This window comes from Schistocerca serialis, chromosome 6 (assembly GCF_023864345.2).
Source record: "Schistocerca serialis cubense isolate TAMUIC-IGC-003099 chromosome 6, iqSchSeri2.2, whole genome shotgun sequence".
Taxonomy (NCBI): domain Eukaryota; kingdom Metazoa; phylum Arthropoda; class Insecta; order Orthoptera; family Acrididae; genus Schistocerca; species Schistocerca serialis.
The window spans coordinates 615,383,637-615,408,786 of NC_064643.1; the positions used below are offsets into that span (position 1 = coordinate 615,383,637).

Sequence of the window (25,150 nt, forward strand, 5' to 3'; positions counted from 1 at the left end):
GCCATTGCGTATGGTACAACAGGTACATCGTAACACTTTTGCATCTGCGGCAACTATCCGATAACATCTAACGGACTCTCTCCAACATTCTGTGGCATCCCTTTCCCCACCCTCCCAACATTGGCCGGAGACAAGCAGCAGCCGGACTAGTGAACTGCCGACCCGTGTCTACGCCGTTAACACAACACAAGCGTCTGGGTGCGGAGTCGTGTTGTGATCGGAAGCGTGTCCTACTCATGGTTGTAGCCTCATTACCTTCACTGATGAATTACGCTTCAGCACTAATTTGGATGACCACGATTGGGGCGTGTGGTGGAGGCCAAGCAAGATGTCTCATTCTTCCAATGTTGTGGAGAGGCGTAGCGGTAGCATCGTGTTTGTGGTTAGCCTTTGGGTGTGACTTCTTGTCACGGATGATAGTGACTGAGGGAACCTGACGGCTTAATGGTACGTCACGCGCATCGTGCGTCCTCTTGTATTACCTCTGTTGCAACACACTCGTGGTGTCACTTCTCTACTTCACAATGCCAGTGCAAGCATAGCAGGTGCCTCATGAAACGCTTACATGATGTTGAGCTACTCGCATGGCCAGCTACAACAGCAGATCTTCCCCCGCTCAGAAAAAACAAATGTAGGATCAGGCCGAATGTCAGTTTCGTTCCAGTGCAAGGATACTCGATTTCAAGGACTAGACACGAGAGTTGTGGTTTATCTTGCCTCGGGAGAGGATAGAGCGACTTCCCTGTCAAATCGGTGAACTCATTCATGCCAGAGGGTGATGCATCTCATACTGACAAGTGGGCTCATTGTGTCAGGTTTTATTGAAATGTAACTCCATTATCTAACAATTTAAAATACACCACACACCCTCTCAACCTGTGAATTGTCATTTCGTTTCCCCTTCCCCTTCTCGTTGCTTCACTTTCTTTTTCTGGCAGTGCAATCTAAATAATTCCATTTTCTCAGCTACAAAATCAACGATGCTTGGCGGCCTACAGGAATTCATGCAAGTACAACCCAGCGCCATCATTGCCATTGTGTCGTAACGGTTAGGCAGAGCTATGAACGTAATTTATCACGTGCATTCCAAGTCAATCGAGTAACGTTTTACCTCAGTTCGATGCTTTGAGAAGCCTCTAGTCCGCTATATCGAGCACCTGCTGTACACTCCTACTACAAGCAAGCAGCTGAAAGGAGGATTAATTTTACTGAGGTATTGATATGCTCGTATAGCATGTGAAGTTCACTCCGCCAAATACACCAGCTTGAAGGTTCTGCCAAGGGGGATGCTTGGAAAATGACGATACCTTTACGCACTGGGACCTAATTTGAGGACCTGCTAGGCTACATCGACGTATTCTCCCGTTAGCAATGCGCGTTGGGCTTGTTAACACAATGTCTTCTCGAACAGAAACGCAAGGGTAGGTTTGGTTCACTGCAAGGTAATTCATTGAGACACGATTGTATTCTGGCCACAACTGTAATTTCAGAACATTTATGTAGAACTTGATTCTTGTTTTCAACCAATGTTTCACCAGCAAGCTGATTCCCCTCTCCAAATGCACGAATTACCCTCGTTCGTATTGCTTTCTTGACGTTACTTAACTGCAAGCCTTGCTGAATTTAAAAACTTCCTGGCAGATTAGAACTGTGTGCCGGATCGAGACTCAAACTCCGGACCTGTGTCTTTCCTGGGCAAGTGCTCTACTATCTGAGCTACCCAAGCACTACTCACGACCCGACGTTACAGCTATAATTCCTCCAGTACCTGGTCTCCTACCTTCCAAACATCACAAAGCTCTCCTGCGAACCTTGCAGAACTAGCACTCTTGTAAGAAAGGTGATAATGCACTAAAGAATCTTTTTATTTTTTTAATTCTAAATTTGTCACAGGAAGAAGTACTTAATCAATACGGATGAAACCGCTGAATACAGTATGGAAATTGCTGTTGGTCCGTAATTTCATCTACAATAGTCTCAGGGGTCAACAAATATAAACGAGAAAACGTTAACGTACAAAATACTAAGCAAAATGATTCACGTAAACATGTGTTTAATCAGGAATTAACAATCTGAACAACATCAACGACTAGATTCAATCCTTGGGAACGGTTACCTAGATACAGGGTTATTGGGACCTTCACCAACGGACTTTACTAGACATGGTGGGTGACGATGACGAAGCATACCAATAGGAAAAATTTTATACCGTCATCGTCTTCTCAAACCTCGCACTGATTGCTTCGCTTACAGTGGAAAATGTTTTGTGCAAATGAAATTTAGACTCAAGCAGTTGAGGTATAGTACTGGGCGAAAAACTTCTACTTCATAGGAATAGAAAAGAACTCGGAGCTAAATATAAAAAAGACGGATATGTGGGTGATTACACGCTACAGCAATATTTTTTATTTATTTAATATCTGAACACTCTAGTATGAATAAGGACTGGTATTGGAATATTACTCGTTCCGTAACTTCACGCCTTCCTCATGTTCGTCATAACTTCTACACTAAAAACCCTCTGAGGAGCTCTAATGTTCAAAATCGAGGCAGAAGCCTTTCTCAATATTTTCGCTCCATCAACAGCAGTTTATGTTATCTTTCACAATTTGTAAACAATATATAGAAGTTTCAAATGTCTGTTTCTCACTAGTTTGTACGAAACATCTGAAAGAAACGAGGAAGCTAACCTACCTCCTCGTCCACTGAAGAATCTTACGGATCATATTTCAGGATGTATCTTACCACTTTTGGTTTTCATTTACGCTCCATTACGAGTCGTAGGAAACTTTGTATCCATCACAAATTAGCAGTTTTCACAAGAATTAGTAACAATCGCCAAAACAGCAGTAGTGTAGGCCATTTACCAAGGAAGCTTTAACAGTATTATCTTTAGGAAAGAAGTAACAATTATTTCAACGTACATATTCTATGATGCAGACGAGAGAGATGGTGCTGCCTTCGCCGATGTGATACTCCCCGTTGCCTAGGATGAAGGCAGTCGGGTATATGATGTGCAGGTGGAAATACTGCGTGATCGTGCCTTTGCCAGTCGCCACCTGTTCAACAACAGGAAATCATTAATTATTGAACTGACAGAAGTTATGTAACTAGGACAGTGTATAAGTACATAGAAATGTACATCAAGACTAAAGCTAATCTGTACTCTCATGTGACTGTTTTTGTGGACTCGTACATAATGGTAGAGACATAACATTTGAAAATTCGGAAGGTGAGCCCCACATGAACAAATATGGGGCAGTGCTGTAGCTAAGAAGCTTCGTATTTTACACTGCGTCTAAGTAGTACAGGAGTTTGCATTTAGGCGATAGTAAAGTGAAATTTGAAAACAATTGGTAATAAAAAATTTAGTTTAGAGCCTCACAATTAGTTAGTAGCACATGTGTTACAGTAATTTCCTCTGATTATCCTTATCCAAATGTCACTTGTATTTATGACTTTTACCTGATCAAAATCATTTACGAAGAATCTAAACTGATCACGAACACCTTGGCCAGCCACAGCGAACGATTATCGCAACATTGTGTCAGTATTTACACATTTTCACCAAACAAACCATACTTACTTAGAAACAACACCTTTTATTCAGATTACCAGTAGGTGTAATATTGTAAACCATTTATAAGTAGTCAGAAACAGCGACGTAGTTAGAAATAGTATCTCTCTGAATGAAAAAAAAAATTAACTTAGCCACCCATTTGTATCACAACAACTTTCCACTGTAATACAGAGTTATCTTCTACCGAATGACGTCTACATAAACGCTCTCTGATAGCAAAAAGCCATTAAAACTTTGTGATTGCTGAACTGCCAGATATCTACTTTAGATGTAGGTGATACATATTTAGTTCAGGAAACTGCAAGTATGACTTGCACCAATGTCTGCTTACATCCTAATCAAATTCAGTCAAAAATGGAACCATTCATCACCGTAGTAAATTTAGCAAAGAGATGAAATACGGAAGGCAGCAATGAAACAAGTTGTCACAGAGACAATGCCGAGTAGAATTCTTGGGTAACACAGATGATATTAAAATTTATTAAATAGAAGGAGAAAATATAAAAGTGCTGCAAATAAAAGAGCTAAAATGAGATACAGGTTCCTAAAATATGAGACAGGGAAACAGAAAACTCCAACGCAGAAATCACTCCGTCAAAGGCTGTGTGGATACGAGCTAAGTGCCGCTTGTAGAAGAAGTAAAGAAACGGTAAGACGAAGTTGAAGCAGCTATAGGAACATTAGGAGCTCCAGTGGTAAACCAATGCTAGTAAATCAAGAGAAGGATGAAAATTACAATGGCTCCTAGTCGGGCTTTATAAAGGAAAGAAGCTTGAAGACAATGTTAGGGAAGGAGAAGAAGAAGTGGATGAAAATGAAATGAATAACGAGTTACTGCGAGAAGAATTTTACAGAGCACTTAATGACTTAACACGATACAGCGCACCTGGAAATGACATTTCCTGAGAATTATCAACACCTTTGGGATTACGAATCGTAATTAAATTATGAACAGCCGACCAATTGCAATGGATAAAGAAATTCTTAACCTAGGTTTCGACAAATATAAATTTGTCTTCTTCAGATGGTAACAATTTTACATTAGTAAGGACTAACGTACCATCGCCGTTATCTATGAGTCGGTTGTGAGCTCTACAAGATCCATGAGCTATTTTATATTAACGTGACAAACCCTATTTCTAGGGCTATATTCTATTTTTGACACATGGATCTATGCCGACAATTGTAATAACGGCGATGGTACATTAGTCCTTACTAATGTAAAATTGTTACCTTCTGAAGAAGACAACTTTATATTTGTCGAAACCTAGGTAGAGAATTTATTTATCCATTTCAACTGGTCGGCTGTTTATAATTTTATTACGTAAGACCGTTGCTGTTACGCAGCTGTGTTTAAAATATTACTAATCATGACAAAAATGTGGTCTGGATGTATCAGAGGGGCGAAATGTTACATGACTTGAAAAATAGTGTAGTAATTCCAATTCAGAACAAGCGGACACTCATAAGCACACAAAACATCTGCAAAGTAATAAAAACCATTACTTACAGAAGAGTGTAAACAGTGTTGGAAACCGACGTCCGGTTAGATCAACTTGACTTACAAAGATAGTTGGGGTACGTGAGGCAATACTGATCCTACAACTCTCTTTGGAGAACTACTGAAGATCGGAAACTTGCATTTATATCATTTGTAAAAAATAAGAAAGCATATGTCTGGGTTTACTCAAGTCCACCGTTTGCAATTTGTTGTTATTAGGGATAAAGTATACGGAGTGTAAAGCTTACCACAAATTATAAGTAAATCAAGCAGACCAAGGCCATGAAATGGTGGGGGAGGGGGGGGGGGAGGAGAGGAGTGGGGAGTGTCAGCGTCAAAACAATTTATATTGACTACATGACTACAGTAAGCAGGTGAAGGGCATTGATATGAGTTCGTTTACAATCATGGAACCTGAAAAATGTTACTAAATGTATTATCGACAGCAGCATGATAAACGCATAAGGACTGCGCTGATGGAACAGAAAGATAACAGTTACCTCAACCACGCTGTTTTTCACATGTTTGGGTACAAGTCCAGAGGGATACATGTGCATGAAATCAAAGGTTGAAGATACTGCCGACGAAGTATCCTACCGGTAGCAAGCAACACAATGAGGTATCGTTCAAGTCTGACAGCTGTAGTCAACTGAAGGCACTGCCAACAGAACTACTTCACAAACGCAATATTTATGAATAATGTCTTGGAGGAGGGGTTCAGGGGCAGTTTCAGACTGAGACGAACAGGAATGCCATTTGGAAAGAGGAAAAATACCACATCGGGAAGCAATACATTTGCTGGGACGAGAACAAAAAAATTCCCTGTGCATTTTAGTAGTCGTCAGAAATGTCCGACATTGAAGATCCCAAATGGGAAAATGTTATAAATTCACAAATGCACCAAACTTGCATTTACTGCGTCAGGCATCCTCTCCTCCGTGGGTTCTATTTGGCAACAATTGCACAATACCTACATGATTACATACTTGTAATATGTACGAGTACCTCAACATACACACACATCAGATTGCAGTGGTTGATAAAAATTGACTGGGCCACTGTTTCCACATGAATAACAATCCTGAATAACAATAAATTGCTGATAAGTGATAAATACTTAAAAAGCGAAAAATGAATTGGGCCTTGAAAACTAAACACCACATAGTTTCAGTACGCATCACCGCCAGTGCAAGAACTTTACACATATTCGTAGAAATATCGAACATGGATGAATAGTAATTTTGTTGCGATAAATGACACAAACATAGACTTTGGCATGGCGTGACGCATCCTATGGGGAAAGGGAGATCTACACTGTCTCCACTTTTCGAAATTCGTAAGCCAATTATGAGGAACGGGTGAAAGAGGAGTCACACGATACGCCCAATCATGGCGTCTCGAAACTTATTCTGAAATAAGAAGATAATACAGGAGTACAGGACTTCTAATCAGCCAGAGGGAGACGAACACATTCTACATTGCCATATGGGGCGGGTGAAAATCTTGTCAGTAGGTTGGCGTAATGAATGTTCGTCGACATAGTTCACCAATGGCTCGACTAGAACTTTGTATTCTTTGTTATCATTTGTTGGTGTTGGCGGTTCGTGTAAACAGCCCCGCCATCTGCTCTTGATGTGCACCCGGTATTCTTGTTTTATTTCGTAGTAATCATAATGTAGAAACTAAAGTGCAATATCTACTGTCATGTAGTGTAAAACATTTGCATAATTTTGATATAGCGGTGAAATAAGACAAGTGTTACGGTGGTATTAAAAAAGTTGGAGATACCTGGCACTCGTAAGTACCATTGTCCCTCTTCTGGACGTACTTGATGTGGAGGCTCCAGTCCTCGCCGTTGTTAGAGTGCGACGCCTGGAAGCGGTCGTCGTTGGTGTACGTGAAGAGGCCGGACGTGAGAATGTGCCAGTCACGTTTCCTCACCCACGACACCTGGAAATATTCACTGGTTCGAATACAATGGCATTGCAAGTGCGCATCAACGTCACATTGTTTTGTGTAGGATAAAGCTACCAAACCAACACCGACACAGCTGAAAGCATAAAAATAATTTTGGTTCGGAGACACCAGTTAAGATAGAGCACGATTACAAAGCTGTTTGAGTGGGCCATTTGACATGGAGCAGGATGTTCTTCGAAAATGTGATAATTGCTCTTTGCCTCAGCAGGAAATGCTCCAGTGAAGTTACAAATATTGCTGTTAACACTATCATAAACTTAAATTCTGCAGATCTATTGTCTTTGTATAGACAGACCATGGTGATAATGCAATCATTTTTTCAGGGCCATATGCTATTGGTATAGTGACAGGCTAGTTTCCCTTCCCACGTTTCTTTCTTCTGCGATTAAGCGTAATTAATGGACCCAAGAAGACAATATGTATTTTTAAAAGTGGTGACGCTTTCGGTGGTTTAACTATCATCTGGAGATGGCTGTGAAAGTAATTAAAACGTGAAGCCAATACGACCCCGTAATAATTTTCGTTTATTTCAGTAACAGTCAATAACAGAAAAACCGAGATTTGCCATATAATCTGCACTTGACGTCAAAATTAGCACATAAAACGTATACACAACACTGTCGCACTGAGAGACTTATTCGGACATTAAAATACATATTCAATGTATAAAATTTTTTCTAGCCTGTACAGCCTCTTTCTTCCAATTGCTGTTGCCGATAGCGTGACTGTGTATAACGTATTTTACTTGAAGATTTTACAATAAGAATGTTCTGGGCGATGCAACAGTGCATTTACATTACTATTTGAGGCAATCTCTGTCAGCAGTTACTGACTGTAACAAAAATATCTGCACAGACGTGTCACTGAATTAAAAATAAATTACAGCGCCGTACAGGTTCCACGTTTCAACTACTGTCACATACAGCGTAAGCTAGGTATGGTAGTTAAACTCCTAAAACTGGTCATCAATGTGTAAACATTTTTAACGTTAAATACAACTGACGCAATACATAGAAATTTTTTGAAAATTCTGAAACGTTTAATATGAAGTTCTCAAAATTTTTATAATTTATTTGACTATCGGCTTAGGATGACTTTCCTCTGTTATGGAGGTGTCTCATATATTCAACACAATGTGTATTTTTATTAATTAGCAGGGGTACTTGGCTTCGCTCAGAGAGTTAATGTGTGATTGTGTGGTAGTTGAAACAAAAGGGTAAATTTATTTATTGGAAACATATTCTAACTATTTACAACATTTCTTAAACCATAAGAGGTAAAAAAAAATTTAATGAAAACATGTTGCAACTATTTATGATACTTGTTTATAAAAAAAAAATTTCATTTTGTTCTCCGAGGTACATACACAGTAATTTTTCGAATATCCTACTCGATAACAAGCAACGTACCTTTCAAGTTTCTTAGGAGAGCTTCCGTAAAGTTTGCAAGGTAGGAGACGAGGTACAGGCAGAAGTAAAGCTGCGTGGACGGAGCGTGAGTCGTGCTTGAGTAGCTCAAATGATAGAGCACTTGCCCGCGAAAGGCAAAGGTCCCGCGTTCGAGTCTCGGTCCGGCACACAGTTTTCATCTGCCACGAAGTTATTCAATAGCTGTTAGGCGATCATCGTTGGTCCATTACATAGTTTTGAAGAGTTGAGATTTCTGAGTAGCATGATCGGAGATCCTATTTTAAGTCCAAGACAGTGTAATGGAATTCTCGGTACTTGCAAGGAGCTTAGAAATTCCGTAGGGAAGTTCACACTTTCTTCAACGTTTACGATCGTGTCGAACGATTTGTGCATTCTCTCTTCAATGCGAACTTTCTTTTGAATATTAAAGTTGATATCGTCGACAATGATATGTTTAGTTGCTATAATTGCCGTTTCAAATGGCCGGTCTGGACTTGTATAATTGTGAACCATGTTGGATATACTTGGTCCATGAATTCACTTTCAGCAGTGGCTGTGTTGCAGAAATCAGTGTTGAGTCTAATGTGACAGGTCGTCTAGTCATTAGAATATGTTCCATCACCTGTTCGTAAAAGCAGTTCAGCAAATTATGGTATTGTTTCGTCTTTCGACCGGTAAACTCTCATATTTTTTGTTAGTGGCATATTTGTATGTGTGGCTAGAGCTGTGATTTTTTTAGCAAGCAATGATTTCGTCTGCAGGAGTTACTAGGGGAAACTGAGAGTGTTTGTCGAAAATCTCCTGTGAGAGTATGGGTAGAGCGCCTATCATCACTTCAGAGTGTCCTCGCAGGTCTTGTAATGTTCTGTCAGCTGCTTGAGTGATTTTTTATGTGCCATTGTAGATTCGCCCCAGAAGATAATATTAGAAGTTCAGTCCTTCCAGATGCTTCGCGCTCTTCGTCTGTTCCGTTTTTTAACTGATCTTTTTGTTCTCGCTGTTTTGCTTCAGAACTGGCAAGATCTCCTCCTCTTTTACGTTTGAGCGTTGTCTATAATATAAATCCAATCAACTGTTTATTAAAAAATACACTAAGTAAAATTTATACATTTTTCACACTTCAATTTATATTCAGTAACTGTATCACTTTGACTACTCACATTTCACTGTTTGTTCGTACGGCATTCACTCACGGCTCTACTTTTTCGGTTCTATACTTCCTCACTGGTAATAAAGAGACGTCAGAATTCACGAGGCGTCTTGGTTTATATACCCCTACCAATGGGCAGCTCCATCACAAGTGAATTCCAGAACATAAGAAAAAGGCTTCGAATGGTCCACAATGTTGCAGAACATTCGACAACATTTGTGAAAGTTATTTAACGTTCCACAATGATCTGGGAACTTCTGGGAAGTTCTCAAACATTCTGGAATCTTCCCGAATGTTTCAGACTACTCCCGAACATCCAGAACATCTCGGATCATTGTGGAACATTCCGGAACATCCAGAAATGTTTCGGAATTTTCTCGGATACTCTGGAATGTTCTCGAATAATCTCGAATGTTCTAGAAATTTCCAGAGGGCGATACGTCCCAGACTTTATATCTTTTCCGTTAGGTAAAAACGGAAACTTTCTTCATAGATGGGGAACTGAGGGCTACGCTATATAATTCCATTGATCGTACCGGAACTCGTTTCTGCGTTTTAGCGGAACGCACATTGTACACTTACTTTTGTAATATATATTTATAAATTCTGAATTTAGGTCCAATTTTAGCACTTCACTCCTTGTGGTTGTATAAAAGATGTTTTGCTTGTTATGTGTATTAAGTTGAGTCACTTTGCTTGGTATGTCTCGCAGTGTAACTCTCTTTAGGAGCCTCGCACTATTACAACTTATGATTATGTATTTTACTCTTTCTCCCCTTCTCCATGAACATTCTCAAACCGGGCAGTGTGGTTGATGCCGTACCCACGTGTTCTTGTGCGTGTGTGTACCCTTGCTTTCTAACGTATGTTGTGAGGATAATGAAAGACTCAATATATGTCAAAACCTCATCGAGACTGCTCGCATTAAGGAAGGGTTATATGTTCTGGTCTATTAAAGCAAGACTGATCTCAGATTTCGAATTGTGCTACGGCTCTAGAAGTTCACTGAAATCAAAAGTAAGCGAACATTTTTATGTACGAGATTATAATCAAAAGAAACTGTAAATTTGAATAAATCTGAAATATCTTCGTCTACAGAACAGATTCCAACTGAACTCAAATGCGTGAGCGTTCGATCCTGTGACCGCTGTTCACACCGTTTATGCATCTCGTTCTCCATGAGGATGCATAGGAGCTCCGCCGTCGTTTCGACGGTACCCAGCGAAACCCCTGAAGCAGTGTGCTGTCCAAGCACTGCTGCTGAACGGATCCGTTTTGTGGAACTAGGTGACAGCGTGGGGACGCAGATCAAGGTCGACAGTAGTTGAATACGAACACAATGGCCTCTACACCTCACACCTCTCCCAAAAGAGAACCTCTGTGAATCAGACTGTTAGAGAATTCTATGGTACTCCCAACAGTTTTAATTGCTTCATTAAACAAAAATACACAACACAGAAGATGACGATCCTTTTAAACAGAAGATATTGAGAACTACGTAGCAGAACCACACACCCTATAGTTCTACGAGGATAATCATTGCAAGAGCGACGAGGCATTCTCTGAATAGTACTCTGGAGATACCAAAGTCATATGATGACTTCTCAGGCGTTGCTTGCGCTGCCGTACTCTGCCTATAAATGTACGCGTCTTCTCTTGTGTATGACACCGACTAAAACTGAAGTCATTATGTTTCCAAGGCAACAAAACGAATTTAAAATTACTTTTTTACCCTTCTACTATGAGTGTAGCACAGATAAGACACTACTATACAACGAGTGACGTCACGTGATTCAGGCGAACAGGTGTACATCGTGGACGACATTTGTACAGCGTTGCATGTTGTTGCTTTGAATCACATGCTAAATTATTGCCAAGTATTAAGAGCGATGACCGACTGCCTTGATCCATTTTACAAACCACTGACAGGTGAAGTTATATAAACGTAAGGCATGATTTTTTCACTTGCAGCGGCTCTGTGATAGTTAAATTACTTCTTAAACATTTGCTGACGTCTACATATTCATAAAAATTAAGTTTTCATACTAGAGTTACGATAGAGGAGAGGTAATACAGGCACATATTTAGTTTTGAAGTTAAAGAAACGTCCTTTTGGAACAATTCTAAATTTATTACCTTCCTAAAAACTATAACAAGTTAACTGAAAAATGTAAGGCAAAACACTGATTAAAATTTTATATTGTAAGACTAAAATTTAGGAAAATAATTGTAAAAATGGTTTGAAAATACTGGGTTTCCCCAACCCGCACCAAAAAAGCAATTAAATTTTTTTAACGAAGTTCGATAAAACAATTGAAAATGGTAGACTAGTCTAACAGAGCAACCTGCGTGTTGACGGATTTTAAATGAATAACAAATAAAGAATTATTGAAAGAAGTCGCAAGCATAAGTTAATGTTTCAGCCTTGGAATATAACATATTTAACCCACTGTTCTCCTACAGTCGTAGGTTCGAATCCTGCCTCGGGAATGGATATGTTTGATGTCCTTCGGTTAGTTAGGTTTAAGTTATTCTAAGTCTAGGGGACTGATGACCTCAGATGTTATATCCCATAGTGCTCAGAGCCATTTGAACCACTGTTCTCCGCAAGTGTCTTCGCACAATTTTTCTTTACAAAACACGCATATTGCATGTTTAGAATCTGATGCATCCACATCTTGAATATCGGTTATTAGCTCTGTCACAATGGGAAAGGTCGCAAGAATCCTATGAGTTTGATGAAGAGTCAGATCGTTTCCTGATTGCATTATCTTTTTCTGAAGGCCCGAGCTGGCCTCCAACCCTTGAAATACTCAACGAAATATTCTGAACAGAACTATTTTCAAGGGACTTGGAAAACGATACTTACATGGTGTTCCGCTTACGAGGGCAGCATTTACTGCCTTGTTGACCCGACTGATGGTTCTGTTCTTAATATTGGGATCACGAAGTACGTCGGACAGAGGAACCGCATACTAAGCAAGGTGGCCAGTATCACATGTTACCTACAGACGTGCACGATTAAAGACGTGCTTCTACAAGTAGCTTAGGGTTCTACTTTCGTGATATCAAATTATTTTTGTGATATCAAATTATTTTGAACTAACCATAGAGATTCGAAAAGAAAACGATTTCAGATACCTGCCAAAGACTTGTGGTCCACAATGAACACCGACTGTCAGAATAACCTACCCAGTGCGGCCATACCGTCTGAAGAACAGGATCCACTCTTCACTGCTAACGTCTGTCAACAAGCGGCAATGTTCACAGTCCTTGTTGCCATTCTGCAGAACCACCCGTACCCCTCTGTGTGCCGAGCACACATGTTTACATGTGTGACTGTTTTTACACCTTCTGCGGAGCGTGATGGAGCAGAGGTTAGTATACTGGACTCGCTTTCGGTTTGACGACGGTTGAAACCCGGGCCCGGGCATCCCGATTACAATTTTCCGTGATTTCCCTTAATCGCTCTAGGTGAATGCCAGGATGGTTCCTTTGGAAAGGCATGGCCGATTTCCATCCCCATCCTTGACACAATCCAGCTCGTGCTCCGTCTCTACTGACCTCGATGTCGACGGGACGTTAAACTCAACCATCAATCCCTCCTATTACATCTCCTCACCTTAATTTTTTCTTCACCTCTTAGGTTTACCATTAGCAATTTTAGAAGCTGTTAAGTCGAGGGATGAGCAAGAGTGGAAAACTGGGTTACTCTTACTGCCCTTGTAATCAAGCAAAGCTACCAACTCTATGTCTCCAAAACTACGACAGATTCCAGATGCTTAGTACCAACTAAGTTAAATTGATGTTGTTACTGTCCATGATTTACTTTTCTACAGAATCCTGGCATTCGGGAGCAGAGTTGTAGAAATTCATTGTGTGGTCGACTATTAATTTTTGCACAGTAACAGTAAATCTGAAAATGTTGTAGTAGGTTTCTGCTTTCAGTCACAACTAAACTACAAAAGCTATGTTTTTAGTTGTTTAAAAGCCACCGCAAGTCGAGCAGTGAACGTAGAGATGACGTTATGCACAACGAACCACTACAAAAAAATTAAAAAATTAAGAAAAAGGCAAAGAAAATATGCCGGAAATAAGACCAACAAATGTAAAAACCATGCTGTCACTTCAAGTAAATAACAATAGAGAAAAAACCATTGATGGTTTTCTCATCAAGGCAGTCTCACAATCCTATTTTCCTTCTTTATGCAAACACGCACTAATGGAAGTGTTTCAAGAAAAAATTATTGTTAGTACAGAGACTACAAAACAAGAGAAAGTCTTATAATACAGGCAGAGTGAAAGCAACAAAAGAAGATTCTTGGTAACTACAGTTTTCCTGTTTCCTACAGCAAGTTAAATATTTGCTCGCAATTGTGACTGTTTATCAGATAGTTGATAGATCTTATACGAGGGATAGCCCCCAAGTTTTACTGATCACATTTTTGAAGTTTGTACATGCTGGTGATTTGAACCAAAGCAAGATGTCCAATTCATTGACACATCAAAAAAGTTACTTAATTAGCATTTCGTTTGTTTTCAGCCACGTGTCGGATGTGCTGGTACCCACTGAACTCCCCGAGTCAGAGCCGCTAGAGGACTCAGAGAATAAATTCATATGTAGCTTTAAAATTGTGTATCCGGCGCTAACTCTTTCTGACATTTCATGGGCAACCATGCTTAAACAGTCGCTGCAGAGTAGATGTAAATGTACTGTAACGATGCAGTTTGGTGGCGCTGATGCTTCCTGTGTGCTCCAGCTAGTCTGAATGATGGAGAACATGTCTGTGATGAACCGGGGGTCGGAACCGAGTTGAAAGTCCTGGGGCTCAAAGATCGACCGAACCAAACACAGTAGGTTGGGAGAAAAGTGAATACAGGCACTGATCAGTTTTCTATATCCTGTACGACTTTCTGAACTCGACAAAATTTGCCGCGTGCAGTGTTCCGCAACTATTCAGTGCCATTCGAAAAGCCCACCGAAATGTAGCAGCGGAAGTGGTGGACCTGTGTTTTCCAATCCAGATGACTTTCTAGCCACGGAATTACGATAGATGCATGCCGTGTGTAGCCTTATAGCACTAGCCAAAGGATCGAAGCAAGCAGTGCCAGCACCTAGGTTCCTAGGTTCACTAAAAAAGCGAAGTCACGATCATCGTGCAGTAAGCTGATACCGAATGGCTTCTTGTGACCGCCATGGTGTCATGCTAACTGATTATACTCGTAAGGGTCACATGAATATACTATATAAAGTTTTTAAGAGGTTGTACAAGGCTGTCAAGATGCGCTGTCAAGATGATGTGAAAAGCTGTCGGAGGTCTGTCTTCGCTCCACGACAAGGCCCCAACTCGTTCTGCGCCACACGCGTCAGGATAGAGTGCTTCTTTCGGGTATCAAATTTTGCTTTCCCCTCGTATTCTCCTAGGGACATTTTCCTTTCCTCAGAATAACAAATCATTGTGTGGAAAGCATTTCCTCAATGACAACGTGGTGTTTCTGGAGGTGGAACGTTTTCTTAACAAACAATATGCAGACTTATACAAACGAGATCTCTGCCGAGAAGTCCCCTGTTGCTAAAACTGTCTTGTTGTAGTGTGAAAATATGGAGAACTAACGTTATCACCAGTTACTATGGAATGCTCACAGCTTGATTTTTTTCTAGGTTATAATTAAAACTTTAAATTAGTCTCACATGCCTTGAATTTCCTTGAATGGACAGATACGGACCTATACAGTTCTGTCATTTATTTGATTTGAAATATTTGAGACTGTTTGCAAAATATTTGGATTTATGGTACTGCTGATTATGTGTCGTAATTTTCTAGAAAATTAATGCGTCTGCTTTCAGCAGCTGTGATTATTCTGACCCATATGTGTTTTTGGAGAATGACGTATTTCGTTCCCTTCATAAGTTCGGGAACTGTCAAAGGCTGGATTTTACACTGACATTTTCTAAGGTATTTACAGTTTATTATTGCAAATGTTCCACTCTTCATTTCCGCTCTGAAAGTTTAATTACTAAATAATTAACATGTGAATTTTTTTCATGTTTCTGAACAAAATTCCCACTTTGTAAGCCACGTCGGCATCACATTTTGAAATAACATATGCTGCATTGTGTATGCGTGTGTAGTCATCATACTTTCATGTGCTACTTTTTTGTAGCTTCATGTTTACTATTATAGCTTCTCTCTGTTATGCTGTGTCCATGTCCATTGACTGTACTTTCGGATATTGCACCCTTTGCAGGGATCTAATGGGTCAATAATACAGCTTCCCTTTATTCACATACTGGAGAATATGTACGAATAAGAGGGTCTCCTACTTGTATGTGGGATCAATGCAGAATGCGAAACAATTGCTTCTTTATCAGCATTAATATTGGTAATGTTTGGTGATAGTACACCCTTATCAGTTAGCTTATCAGTCACGTAGTGTTGTGTATAAATTGAGGCCACTGTATTTCTTCTCAGCCGCAAACGTTAGTGGGTGTAGATAAGATCACGAGCAGTATGACTCATTTTTGTTTCATCTTAGTTATAAGTAATGATTCCGACTTCTGTACAGTTGGATGACAAATGTCGACAAACGGTTGGCCAAGTGGCATGTGGTAGTTCTTGGTATGATATGAATACTGTATACATAATTTTCTCTACGTGTCAAGCTTACCAATCTCTTGTATCGATTTTGGTATTCTGCCTGGAAAAAGCATCCTTTTCTCTTCAGTCTTCGGATTTTAAGTTATCTGAACACATATAATTGCTATTTCTAGCAATGAAAATACGTTTTCCTCTTTGTATTATAACTTACCGATAGGAATAAGTGAATATCACAATGATAATGTTTAAAGGCCTTTTGTGACATAAATCTAAACACAAGAAATTTTACAATTTTTGACGTGTGGATCATTCTTACATTCAGCAGCATGTATTGCACTTCAAAATTGTTTTCAGGGTATTAAATTTAATATTTCTGTTATTAAATTACGTATTTCAGTTTTAATACGATATCTAAATCTAACATTGCCTTAGTCTTGTGTTTATTAGAAGTTTTTGATTGAGTTTTCGAAGTATTGTAGAAGCAAACAAAGCAAACATTATGTTGTTGCTAAATTATTTGTAAACCTAAACATCACTTAGACATTGAGCCGTAGGCATGTTCCGACTGGCCCACTGCTGCTAGTAAGACAATACGAAAAGCGGTGTATGATCGTGGGTCATCTGATCACCATGTCGCTAATTGTTCCAGGCGTTATTGCCAACAGAAGAATAGTGACGATTCATCTTGCTCCTGATTTGACCTCACGAGGCTGGGTGGATACAGTTTCACACTTCCCTACTTCAGAAAAATACGAGAAGTACGAGGAGGTACCGGGAATGGAAACCAGGTCTTTCACAACGGAATGTACGAGTAGCTTAGCTAACTATCCGGTTACACAGGTGGTCATTAAATCACTTGTTTCAGTTTACACACACGTTCAAATACAATACTGCCTCAAACTTCAATATTGTGTTTATCAGATCTCTTTTGCCGAATTCCTGTAATATATGAAAAATAGCAGCTTCCACGTTCTTTTATGGAAAATGAAATATAGTGAACTTCATTCGTAATAGATGGGTCATGATAACAGAGACCTGTCGTTTATTATTCTCAAAATAGCCTTAGTACAACTACTCCATTTCTGGGTGAGTTGTTGCTGGTGGTATAGATTGGAGTACTTGTTTTCATGCCTCAGCCGTAAATATTATCTCTCTAGCTAGAGCTTGGTGAGGCACTGAACTAGCAGACTGGTGGAGCAGATTACAAATCCTCACCCTGCTTTCAATATTTACATTTTTCCATTAGTTGCTCTCGAATCTCACGAGCGGAATACTGATATGGTTTGCATTTGAAAGACATCACCGGTTTCATTCCACGGCCATTTGCAGTTTAGTATTTTCCCCATTTCTAATGTACTCGTCGTCGATGGGTGTGTACCCCAGATTTGCTGCTATCCTCCACCATTCACTAAGAGCATATAGCAGACGTACATATAATCTACGGGCTTAATTCAAATTAACATTCATTATGCACTTGACTATTAACACGTGACGATCAAGAGAATGCATTCTTGTTTTCATATAGGGCTATGAAGAGTTTTACCGTTGCACATCAAACAGGCTGTGGGCGTATTGTGGCCACCTGAATGTAGATGGCAATTGCTCTGGCCTGCACGTTTCTGTAGCTATCCGAAGCGGGACACTATTTAGCAGTTAAATGTTTGGCCTGTTAAATGTTTGACGGGCTGAATTAATGCCTGTGCGCTAACATCTGTTTTATGGTGTAACACACTACGTAATGTTGTCTCATTACGTAGTGTTACGAGCTGTGCTTTAGTATGTTCTGTAAATTGTTTTATGTTCCCCTGTATTGTGGTTGGGTGCTCTCTTGTTGGAAATGCTCTGTCAGTGCCTAGTGGTGTACCGCCAGTTGCCCCAGTTAATGCACCAGTTATTCCATTGTATTGGGGTTGTATTATCTCTACAGACACGTGTGGCAGTAACTATTTGCCGATTTCGGAAACATTATGCTAAGTTACATGTACTTTTTAAGACATTGTGTGAGCTCACGTGTGTACGAAGGTAGATAATTTATCGGACTTTTGGTACTAGAACTGGAATGTGTAATGGGAGCCACTTCTACTGTGTCACTATTAACTTGGGAATATATACAATGAAGCGTAAAAGAGAGTTTCGAATTATTACTGTGTATTCGGTAGAATCGGTCATTACGTGGAACAAATTTGCTTTATTTGTCTTTACTAACTTGTCTCTCTGTGAGCGAGTAGTAAATATTCACCTAATATGCATCCTCACGATTAATAACCTGTGTGCTCTTATAGCGGACTGACTTCCTTCAGGCATATACATCGGCGCTAGAATGGACTGAACACCATAACATTGGCATGTAATTACTTTTATATGTATGTTGTTGTGAAAACTGTTTATTGGTTCAAATGGCTCTGAGCACTATGGGACTTAACATATATGGTCATCAGTCCCCTAGAACTTAGAACTACTTAAAGCTAACTAACCTAAGGACAGCACATACCACCCAGCCATCACGAGGCAGAGAAAATCCCTGACCCCCCCGGGAATCGAAAACAGTTTATTCTTTTAAATTGTTGTGTTGCTTCTGTTTGTTATTATACACTCCTACATCCAAACGCTAAATGATTAAATAACCTGATTCGCTGAAAGCGCTCTTTCCTTCTTCAATAATTAACAGTAAAGTATATGAGAATGCAGGATTTCTCGGCAAATCTCGATGATAAAATCTTCTCGGGTTGACAGCGGAGTCAATGTGTTGTTTTCCATCAACGTTTCAGCAAGCTTCTTACTTGCCATCTTCAGGCTAAGTCTTCGCCTGAAGATGGCAAGTAAGAAACCCGCTGAAATGTTGCTGGAAATCAACACATTGACTCGGCTGTCAACCCGAGAAGATTTTATCAAAAGTAAAGTACGTTTAATTTGTTGGTGTGCATACGAGATCATTGTAGTTCATTGCAAGCCGGCAGACTTATTCTGTAATAACTAAACTAATTCTGTCTACATCTGAAGGATACTTCCTGAAAATATTCTCACACGGTGTGGAGGCCGAGGGTTGGTGAACTGTCATGAGACACGTGCTGGTTCCATGCGTGGTGACATAGGTGAACAGTCGCATGCATATGACCTCACGTTAGAATCCTAATTCGTTTGGTAGTCTGAGACAACGACAGACGTATGTCTTCCCCACATAATGCCCCACACACTATGGTATCTTCACTTTTTGCCTGAATAATGCCCTCCTGGGAAGTGCATTACACCACTTTAGATAGTTTTCGATACACTCGTACTGTGGCATCAGCATGTACCAAAGCATACCATGGCTCTTCAGTACAGACAACTATTTACCAAGTTTAGATAACACATTCGCACTGTTGCTCCACGCAAATCTTCATGTCCCCAGCCGTGCAGTGAGTAGAGATATGCTGACCTTTTAACCAGAGGAAGATACATTTATTATTGTTCTACTACCTAGTAATGGCATAATTATACTTCATCATTTTCAGCCAAGACTGTAACTGCGACTTGATTGAGGTAACTTAAATTTACAATGAACAGGAATTAAACAGCTCAGTTCACCTTTTTCACTAAGATCACTTATTATGGCTTCAGGAATCAGTTATTTCATTTTGAAAAGTAATAAAATGAAAACTACGTAATTTCGTTGTCATAAAAAGATATCGTGATGGTTTTGATAACATTGGACGCGAAGCCAGATAATGAAATATTTATGTCGTGCAGCACGAATTTAAACAATATTGTCAAAAGGCAGTTTTGTCATTAAATAAATCCTAATCTTTTTTGTTAATTTTTAATACAGAACTATAAACGATAGTAATCAGGTAGTATTAATCAATATTTGCAGTGGGAAAAATATTCTCAATGATCGGAATACTAGTCACAATTAATAGGTGCAAATTAAATTGTCAATTTTTTGAAAATAAATTGAAAATCGTTTGTCAAACATGAAAACATTTGTCATCACGTGAAAATAATGTTACGTAATTGTAATTTAAAATTTATCGTTTAAAACGCCTCAGTTATAAGAATTGTTACCGAAAGATATATAAGACAAGCCAAAGTGCAGTGAATCTGCGGCTCGAAGTAGTTTCACTGGAAATCCGTTCGTGAATGTTTGAGCGGCGTATATAACGACGAACATATACGAAAATATAGATTACAGAAAATATTTCATTTTATTGGGAAAGTAATCAAGGTACAACGAAAAACATTTGCAGCAGTGTAAGACCGCTGAAGAAAAAGATATTATGGAATGGACCACAATGGCAATCACCAGGTTGAACAAGAGTAACTGTAAATTATTTATTTCTACTAACCATTTTTATGAAATTATACATAGAATATGTCAAACTTTAATGTTCAACGTAGTGTGCGGAATTAAGTAAAGTGACATGAGAAGATACAGTCTACATCTCACACCAAGGAGGTGATACCGGCTGGTATGGTTGCTCACCAGTTCTTGCTGGCCAGCACGGATACAGCAAGTGACCTGCTGTAGTGTGAGCCATATATCTACGGTTACATATCGTGGCGTCAACGTCGATACGTGACATTACCATGTTCTTTCGACTGGCTGTATACTCATAAAATCAGTGTACCCATGTGTGTCATGCGAATAACCCAGTGCCCACACAACGTCGGATTACCCCAAGCTACGGGCATCCACTCTCTGCCTATGACGAAATGCTAAAGATCCGCGTGTCTCGTCCACGACATTGACCAGTACAAGACATGAAGCCGCTTCAGTTACAAGACACGCTAATTGCACTATACGCAGTGTACACAGGTACGGTCTCTCTACAACATGGCTATCTCTTAATTCAGTTACCATTTGCGAATTTTGTTCAATTTGTATGAAAGGCAGAGGTCCCGAGTTCGAGTCTCGGTCGGGCACACAGTTTTAATCTGCCAGGAAGTTTCATATCAGCGCACACTCCGCTGCAGAGTGAAAATCTCATTCTGGAATAATGGATTAGTTTACATTCGTATTTAATTTTATCGTTCTTAATATTAAATTTCTGAGAATTTCCTTCGCCGTCTTTCGTTGCTAAATTTATTCGTTTTCACTGCTCTACAATAATTTCATTCTCCTCTGGTTCCTTTGTTATCTGTACGTCCTTACAATTCTGGTACGTTTCCTTTCTTTTTTCGTGAGATGGTTCCCTTCTTATGCTGATCTATTCGATACGAACGTGGCTCGTGGTTTCTACCGTATCGTAGGCTGCGCTCTTATTTCATGTAACCGTGCGCGCATCTCTCACTACTTGCTCGCATGCGCAGTCCTCTAGCTCGTTAGTAAAGAAGGTCGGCCACATCCAGGATTGAATAAAGCGAAGGTTTAACGACCGTGTGACAGTGGCTGGTTACCCTGTCATCCTGAGTGTGATTTTTAGGCGGTTGGTCAATCTAGATTACGCAAATTCTGCGGAGGTCCCCATTATCCCACTCAACAAATACGACACAGAGACCTAAAATACGATGTGATACTGTAAAAGGTTTACAATGTTGACAGACGGGTGGTACACACGACCTTCCCTCCTGTACGTATTTTATTAATGCGCCGACATCAAGGGCATCGAACCGAGAAGCTAAATGTAAACAGAAACTGCCAAAACTTGATTACAGTAGAGCCCCTACTTGACTGGGCAAACGCTGACGAATAGAAGTAGTTCATGGAACTCTTGTTAGGTGGCACTACTTAATTTGATGATCCAAAGCGTTAGGACCAATGCATTAAACCGTGTACGTCTTTCTTTCGAATCCAATACGGCAACGATTGTGTGTTGCATGGTTTCGACAAATCTGGCTATGCTCCCAGAAATACATCATGGCAGCAGTTGAGTAGCCCAGGTGCAAAACCCGCTCACTGAATGATTAGCAAAACTGAGGTAATCGAAAAATCTCGTCACATCCAAACTATTTTTTAAAACTAAGTAAAGAAATAACTAATTACTATTTATTTAATGGCTGAAATCTGCGATTAAGTTCTACGCGTCTTAAACTTAATTGAAATAATGGTTAGCAGTTTTTGCACCATATTTATGTGCTTAGCAAGTTTTGCAAGCTTATCGATCCAATTACAATAAAAATATCGGTTGCAAGACCCGCTATTCCGTAATATGTTAGAAATGACTGAGGAGTTCAATTTAATTATTGTGAATGTAAATGAAATGCGTTTTATTTCAAAGAATGCCTGTAAATCCTACAAAATTGGTATATAAAAATAGGAAGACGACATTATTTTGCCAGGAAATACTGACTCATTTAACGTGAAAAAGTGAACAGAAATGAATGTTCAACATTTGTTTGAAAAAAAAAAAAAAATATCACCACTGCCATTTAGACATCACAAAATATAGAAAAGAAAATATGTTACAAATTGCATCTCAGTAAAACATCAATAAAATTTTAGGAAATGATAAAGCCAGCAGAAAGTTGGATCTTAGTTAAAACATTTATACGAAATTCTGGAAAATGAACCTGGTTAAAAACTGTTTTTGAGTGACATCGACCTCAACACTGTCCATAAGCTCGGAATCGTTTCCGGCTTCTTCCTAGTTCTGTTTGTTGACAGTGGCAGGAGCACTCTAGGAGTGCCTTCCTCCTTGTCTAATAACTGAATGTAGAATCTGAGTCGTCGGTTACCGAGGCTTCAGCAAAGTGGAGCTCCAAAAGCGTTTTGACGTGAGTTTCGCTTCTGAAAGTTCTACACCTGCTATGATTGGTGTTGGGCCGTTTCCTTTGCTGAACTTTCTGTCTCTCTTCAGAATATTTTTCCCCTCTCCAGCTTCAAAACTGTGGAAAGTTTCTCGACGAACTAGACTAATATTTTTGTTTTTGCTTTCGTGAAAACGATTTTTTTGGCTTCACGAATCCCGAAATGCCAGTCGCCTTCACTAAGCCATCAGTTTATGTCATAACTCTTAGCGTCTACACAGTTTTCATTGCATATCATTGCTTTAATAATAATCGTACTTTTCATATCCTTATCTTCTGTTTGGGAAACATTTCTTTTCCAGTAATCAGGACGCCGCTTCGTCTCCAGGGGGGGATCGTCACCCTCGGGATAGTTCCGGCCGTTTTCAACTTCTGCTACAGATTCGATTTCTTGGAGAATTAGTACTATTTCAATTAGTCCAACTTTGTTTGTACAATATTCTGCATTTAAACCGTACACGGAATCTTACATTTTCTTCAAAAAAAAAAAAAAAAAAAAAAAAAACCTCACGCAAATACGTCAATACACAAGCCGCTCATCAGCTGAACTGTGCTTACCGGCGTATGTTAAGTCAACACATCGTCAGCCAGAGCTTCACTGTTGCGTACGCGTTTGGTGAGGGCGCAGGAAACCTAACATTGGATAAGAAAAATATCCATTATAATTATAAGGAACTGAAATTTAGCTTCGAGTGTCTACACTGGTAGTCTGGTGTAATTTGGCGTGCTTTTCATAGGGACATGGCACAACAACGGTCACGTCTGATGAATATGGAAGGTCTTGCAAAAGTTGGACATTTCGCGGGATTTTCACCCGATGACAATGTGCAGCTATCGGCCTTTGCCAACGAATACGATTTTCTACAGCCATTTTCAGCGGATTATGTTTTACACCATGAATCCTATTCCAACGTAAAGGCGCTGAAAAAATGCATACACCAGTGGGCTCAACTGAAAATCGACAAAGAACGCACTTATCGGCTTTTGCATCTGGGCTTCTCAGTTGTCTACACAGAGCTCATGCAATTCCTGCCAATACGGGCCAGTGGTTTGAGGGCACAGAGATGGCTTTCGGCATGGTCACAAAACGGTTCAGGTCAGAGGAATTAGTTGGTCACATCTTATATGAGAATTCCCTATCATACTGTTAAAATCACTGTCGCTAGATTCTGGTCTTCTAACAGCGGTACTGTCAGTAGATGCCATCGCCTTTGGGGATGACATCAACCATGTAGGAGTGCAAGTGATCCGTACGAGTTTCCACGCACTTCACAGCCGTCAAAGCGTCTTCAAGTACTATCACATATCCCACGGAAACACAGGCAAATGTAGTCCAAAGCATAGACTAATACTGTCCCCACCGGCCTACGTCCATGACGCGATTCATTTTTGGAGCATGGATGATAGCTTACCTGGACATGACTATCGATGATTTGCAGAAATAAACGTGATTCATCCTATTAGGTTGAGCCGATCGTGGCTCGTGTTCGTGCCATCTATTACCTAACACCCTGTTTTGACCGTTCTGCCACCTCGTTATGTTAGCTTCAATTACTTGTGTCACACAGTTGCTGCTTTGCCTGCCCGTGAACGGCAGCAGCAGCACTTATCGATATAAGCCCTGCCGTATTATCTTTTCTGGACTGATATTACTTCCCGGTCGTGGTGTGTCGACCAGTCAGTTGGAATGGGAGCAGTTAGTTGGGACCTGGCAGTGTTTGAGATGGCACGCGGCACAAGTTAAGTCGGGGCGCGGCAGCAGTGAGGTCCGGACTGCCGTCACTCACCCGACAGTTGCCGACACACATAATTGGAGTGGGGAAGACTTTGGTTAGTCGTCGGTCGGTCGTGTTGCCGGACGATGTGTATTTGGCCGGGGATCGCTTATGGGTCGGCTGTGTGTGCAGACAATTGATTTGTCCCAGTTATTGAACAGTCACTGCCGTTAGCATTGTCCAGTTCTAAGGGCAAGTATAGTTGGTGAAATTTTGACTGAAAAGTTACTTTAAATGTTGTCGGCGTACTGGCTCTGAGGAGTCGGTCGGTTGGCGTGGAGCAGTGAGAAATTCTTGACGTGGCGTAGTTTGGCCGGGGCCCGCTGGCGGACACTATGAGGTGTTGGAGAGTGTGGAGCTGTTCCCATTGCTACGAGGTCCGTGGCTCACCGACCTTGGACACGAAAGTTGAGTTCTGATTTAACCAACCAGC

At 40.2% G+C, this 25,150-nt stretch overlaps 1 protein-coding gene across 1 annotated transcript in view; it reads right to left on the reverse strand.

Moving 5' to 3' along the window:
- The window catches only part of LOC126484247 (uncharacterized), a 364,456-nt gene that overhangs the window by 74,169 nt on the left and 265,137 nt on the right, over positions 1–25,150 (reverse strand). Inside the window, exons 5-6 of the mRNA XM_050107663.1 lie at positions 6,870–7,031; positions 2,925–3,059 (exon numbers count right to left, since the gene is read on the reverse strand). Coding sequence (XP_049963620.1) covers positions 2,925–3,059; positions 6,870–7,031 — 297 coding nt within the window. The remainder of the gene's footprint in view (positions 1–2,924; positions 3,060–6,869; positions 7,032–25,150) is intronic.